Source organism: Equus caballus, chromosome 30 (genome assembly GCF_041296265.1).
Source record: "Equus caballus isolate H_3958 breed thoroughbred chromosome 30, TB-T2T, whole genome shotgun sequence".
Lineage (NCBI taxonomy): Eukaryota > Metazoa > Chordata > Mammalia > Perissodactyla > Equidae > Equus > Equus caballus.
Window position 1 is genome coordinate 34,093,054 of NC_091713.1, and position 5,714 is coordinate 34,098,767.

Below are 5,714 nucleotides of genomic sequence, written 5' to 3' on the forward strand. Positions count from 1 at the left end.
TTAATTCTAACACTTCAAATTACCTCCTGGGCTTGTGCTAATTTTCTCACATTCCATTTTGTGGGGTCCCCAGGATAACTTTCATCTTTTCAGACAGGAAATATAACTTTAGTTTAGATCTTGCAAATACTCAGCAACGTGAAAACACCGCTTTTTCCCAGGCTGCGATTTCGCTTTTGGTTCTCATTTCAGGCCGGGCCAAAGAACCAAGCCAGAAGGCTCTGCTTTCACCTTTATTCTTGGCACATATTCCGTGTAAATTCTCAGCCTTTCAGGATGGGCCCCACCCTTTTCTGGATCTGGCATCTCATCATCGTCGTGCCGATGATGCTCAAGGATCCCAAGTCTACTCTGACATAAGAAAAAAGGTCCACTTTTCATCTCAGAAGAAAAACGGAATACTTGGAATTTCTGTGCAGAGACTGGAGACGGCACGTTCCTCCTGTCCCCGCATCTTGTCGCAGACTCACCAGCGGCCTAAAAAGTCCACTTTCTTCCGCGGCCGAGCGGGGCGGGTCCAGAGGCTCGGTCCACGCCCCACCCCGCAGCGCCCGCTCCCGCCCCGCGCTCCCGCCCCCGGGGCCCCGCGCCCGCCCCGCCTCCCGCGGGCCGGCGGCGGCCATGGCGGCCAGGCAGATCCCGGCGGTGGCGGGCGCCGCGCTCGGGAGGCAGCCTCCCGCCGCCCTGCCACCCAGGCCTCTCTGGGCCGGAGCAGGGTGCCGACCGCGCCTCGGCTTAACCCTCCGCCCCGCTTCCGAGGGAGACGGAGGCGACGCCGTGCCCCCCTCGCAACCGAGGCCGGAGGAAGCGACCAGACGGCCGGCAAGCGAAGAGTTAACGGCGGCGGAGCGGAGGATCGCGGAGCTGCATGCCGCCGCCTGCGCGGTGAGGCCCCGCCCACCCGGCACCGGTCCCGCCTCCCGGGGCCCTGCCAAACCCAAACCTGCCCCGCCCACCAAGGCCCGGCCACGCCCACTCGGCACCGGTCCCGCCTCCCCGGGCCCTGCCAAACCCGACCCCGCCCCCTCAGGCCCCGCCCCTCCCACCAAGCCCAGGCCACGCCCACACGGCACCGGTCCCGCCTCCCCAGGCCCTGCCAAACCCGACCCCGCCCCTCAGGCCCCGCCCCTCCCGCCAAGGCCCGGCCACGCCCACTCGGCACCGGTCCCGCCTCCCCAGGCCCTGCCAAACCCGAACCTGCCCCGCCCACCAAGGCCCGGCCACGCCCACTCGGCACCGGTCCCGCCTCCCCAGACCCTGCCAGACCCAAACCCGCCCCGCCCACCAAGGCCCGGCCCCGCCCACCCAGGTCCCGGTAAGCCCGGCTCGGCTCCGCCTACTCGGCCCCGCTCCGGCCCACGGCCCCGCCCCACGGCCCGAGGGTCTGTGCGCCTGCGCGTCCTGGACCGCTCGGGCCCCAGGGGCTGCCCTGCTGAGAAGGAGGGTGCAGGCAGCCCGCGTGTCCTGCCTCTGGCCACTGACCCTCGCGCACACTTCCCACTCCGACCATTTCGCTTGAAAACTGGCCACGGTTTCCTATTCAGGGCAAAGGGTTAACGTGTATCTGTCCTGAGTATGAGCGCGATTCCTTTCTGACCGGTGTCGCAGCTAAACTCCGGTCGCAGTGTGGGACCCATCGTCGCTCTGCTGTGTGTGTGTGTGTGTGTGTGTGTATGTATTGGGGGAAGGGACTAAGGCGTTGATGGAGGAGGTGGAGGAGCTGAGAAGTAACAGGAAAAATGTGTGTGTATTTGCACTATCAGTTGAACACTTTGCCATCCAATGATTTTAATAATGATAAAATAAAGCAGACTTATTTTTAATTTAATTTTCGCTACCGTCCTTTCGTCCTTTCCCTCCGCTCTAACGGAGCACAATTACAAGGAAACTAAAATCAGGCGTTTACATTCTTCCTAGACAGTCTTGAGCTATGTTTTCCTCTGTTTGGGGGACTTGGCAATTGCTCGTTAGCACCAATATAAAAACTTATCATCTCCCATCACGCTTTCTAACACCTCAGACTAGGTAGTTTAAAGGTAGCAGGTTTATATTTTTATTATCTTGTGAGAGCAAGTGAGTTCTATAATAAAGATAGGAAAACGATATGAAAGTAACTTATTTAATACACTGTGTGATCAGTACTTGATAGGACAGTCAGTGTTATCTGGTGTGGCTTGAGCCAAGCGAGTAGAGGAGAAAACCTTGGAGACCACCTAAAGTTGCCTTTTTTTCACGGACAGTGAGTAGGCCCTGAGAATGCACTGCCTGACTCATTCTAGTGTTAAAACTTCTGCATAAAGATTCATCAGGAAACGAGTGGCAGCTCTTGATTGTTCTTGTTTATACCTTTTTTTAAAACAACATGTGTAATTTCCCCATTCTCCATATTCATCAACCTATAAATATGGTAAATATAAGCAAAAAGTTCCATTCTTTTTAGAACAAATCCCAGTGGCGTGTAAAAACACGTTCAGTCAGCCCGGGGAAGGAAAGAAACTTTTTCTCCCTCAAGGAACCACACTTGTTTCATCAGTGTCAGAATCACAGGTTCAATGACTGTTTGGGAGACCATAAGTAAGCCCAGTAACAAGCTTGTTGTTTTTATTTTCCAACAAGTCAGAGCCCCCTCACAAGGGTCCTTCTTCCCTGCCTCAAGGCAGGTCGTCCTCTCCCCTTTCTCCCTGTGCCGATCTGCGTCACTGAACATCTTGCTCTCCGGTCAAACTGTCAGCACTCTTGCTGCGTCTTCCTCTGTTGCCACCATTACCTGAAGCTCATTGACTGAAGACAAATTAAGTTTGTGTGGGCAGCCAACAAGCTCAGAGTTTCTTGATAGACGTGGAAAACAGGAGAGCAGGCACGAGTGCAGGAGCAATCTGTTAGGCTTCCAGGTTGCTGGATAATTGCCCTCAGAAGACTCCGAGAAGCTATGAAAAGTGAGAAGGAGGCTGCTAACACTGTTGCCAATGTTTTTTTGTTTTTCTTCCAAGTCTTCAAATATGGGCCTTGTAAATAAAGAAATGAGGTCTTGACAGTCAGTCATTCTAAGGTTGTTTTAATGCTTCTGGTTACATCTCATCTGCTTCTGTGGTCCCAAAGGATTTGGGAGGCCTCTTCGACTGGCCTTGGGACTTGCTGGATTTCTGTGGCCCCCACCTGGCTTTGCTGGAATGCCTTAGGGGGGACCTGGACTTGAATTCTCTTTGTCCTTTTGCTCCACACTCTGCTCATGAAGCAGAGTGGGCTAAAACCTCAACCAGAATGAACTATTTAACCATTAAGGAAGATGCTTTGAAGAAGTGGTTTGTGGCACATACAAAAATATATGTTAGAAGACATTCAAGTTTCACGTGTATTTAAATGACAAGGCTCCAGGCAGAAAGAGGCAGACTTACTGCATGGTAAAAAGGTTATATCAAAAGCTCAGAAGAAAGTTCCTCTACAAAATCTCGAGACTAAATAGTATCACCCACGCGGCCCAAATCCAGAGAAGAGGTTGCATTATTTCCTTTGCCTTACATGACATATTTGGGACACTTTTTAAAAACCATGCTTGAATGTAGGTAGAATATGGCGCCTTGACATCTGAAATGGTGGAGTAAAACTTGCTTTGGATCAAACTCGTGAAAGCAGTGAGTGTTAATATGTAAAAACAGTCCTTTTTTTTTTTTGCCTAAAAGCAGAACTAACAACACTCCCCAAAAAAAGAAAATAGTGTAAAATGTGCAATGGAGTAACTCGTCATGAAGGTAAAGAAAAGTGTTCAATAAGAGGGAAGGTAATACTTTTCTATAAGGACTGTTGGTTTTGATTATCACCTTTTCTGTAAGTTTAAATCATTATCCGCATATTTTAAGTACTGAAATTGCAACTGCAACTTTTGAGTGAAAGTTCATTTTCAGCCTCTTAAGCTCTTAAAGTCATCTAAATCACCTGTTATTAAACTTGTTACCTAGAAACTGAATGAAAAATACCTGAGCAGCGGCTACATAGTTACCGGGTATAGAGGAGTTCTTGTTTTTCCATCAACTTCTCATTTTTCTCAACCTGTATATTTTCTCCTTATGTCACATAAAGTTGGATGGTGTATAATGTTGGAATGCATTCAGTCTTTAATTGCAAGTGCCACTCAAATTGCCGGGAAGACGTTTAATATTGTTTAAAGAAAATGTTGCAGTATTTTATGAGTAGAAATTATAGTGAGGAGATATGATGAATATTGAGATTAATGAATTGTTTTATTTCATTACTCTCCAGGCTGGCCAGCTAAACTATGTGGATCCAGCTACTGGCTATGTGGTGTTCACACAGCTCGCCCACTTGCAAAGAGGAGAATGCTGTGGCTCCGCCTGCAGACACGTGAGTCGTGAGTCGCAAATTCTCACATTACAGCAGCAGTTGGCGTGCTTCTCAAACTTTGTAAATACCTATTATTTGAAAAACAAGTCAAATAAAAAAGCTAAATAGACCTGGAGTGCACTTTTCACAAGCTCCTTTAGCCAAGGACAATGAAGTGCTTAGGACCAACATAGGACCTTTAAAGTTAATGGAATTTTGTAACATTTCACTGTGAGCATCAGTCCCCTTGACATGTTGTGACTGGAAATTCATGGGAGTTCTTTATTGCAAGGAAACTTTTCACGAGGTTTCAAATAAGTTGTGTTCACTAGGCAAGTAAAAAGAGGACAGGAAAAGAAATCCAGAATATTGCAAGCTAGATCCCAGAAAGCATTTCTTCTTCATTATTAGCTGAATAAATAGAAACTTAACCAACATTGAGAGGTGGGTTTCCTTTAAGTGATAATGATTTTTCTTTCTTTGTTCCTTCTTTCCTTCCCCTCTTCCTTCCTTCCTTTCCTCCTCCTCCTCTTTCCTCTTTCTCTCTCTTTCATTCTGTCTTGGCTGTTTTCTACTCTGTCTTTAAAATAACCATGGAACTAGCTACCCCAAACTTAGGGCTGTACATTTCCTAAAAGGTATATTTCAGTGAATATATATCTCTGTGTCCACTGGTCAAGATGAACCAACTAATCCTTCCCTATTTTGAGCAAAAAATAAATGGGAATGTGTTCTTCACTGTAACTTTTTAAAAGCATACTAGTAAGGTAAATTGTTTTAGAGTTAAGATTCCAAACTGGTAACAACCTCTGTTTACAGACCATTTTAACTATATGTTTTCAGGCCAAGAAGGTATTGTTTCCTTTTACTAGCCCACTTTATAATTAAGGAACAGACACTAAATGCATGTATTAACTGTAGCCAGTATTGAAAAGCCTTCATTTTACGTATGTTCCTACCTGTGCCATTAGGTGCTTCTAATCAAATGCGTAAGAGCTTTGTGTAAATTGAGGACCTGAGGATTTTCTAAGAGAACGTTTTTGACAGTAAAAGTCTTAAAGTTGGGAGGACGCATTTAGGAAGTGATTCTTGGACCCTAATTAGGACCATTTGACCCGATAGATCAAATGATCTATACAACATTGTTAGCAGTCTCTTTTTTTACCATGAGAAGTGTTGTACTTTTTGTTGCAAATGTTTGTTAAATAATTGAATAATTGTTTTATTTCTTCTGCAGTGTCCATATGGTCAAGTCAATGTTAAAGATCCATCTAAAAAGAAGCAATTCAATTCGTATTTTTATGTTTGACAACAGCTTCATCTCTGTTCTCCAACTGAGCCTTATTTAAAAAAAATAATAAAACCCTGATTCAGAA

The 5,714-nt window shown here is 46.8% G+C and overlaps 1 protein-coding gene across 1 annotated transcript; it reads left to right on the forward strand.

Moving 5' to 3' along the window:
- Nucleotides 1-581: 581 nt before the first annotated feature.
- Nucleotides 582-5,714, forward strand: C30H1orf53 (chromosome 30 C1orf53 homolog). The gene is made up of 3 exons (XM_023632559.2): nucleotides 582-885; nucleotides 4,258-4,359; nucleotides 5,576-5,714. Exons 1-3 carry the CDS (start codon nucleotides 622-624, stop codon nucleotides 5,645-5,647), a joined length of 438 nt encoding a protein of 145 aa, XP_023488327.1. The 5' UTR covers nucleotides 582-621; the 3' UTR covers nucleotides 5,648-5,714.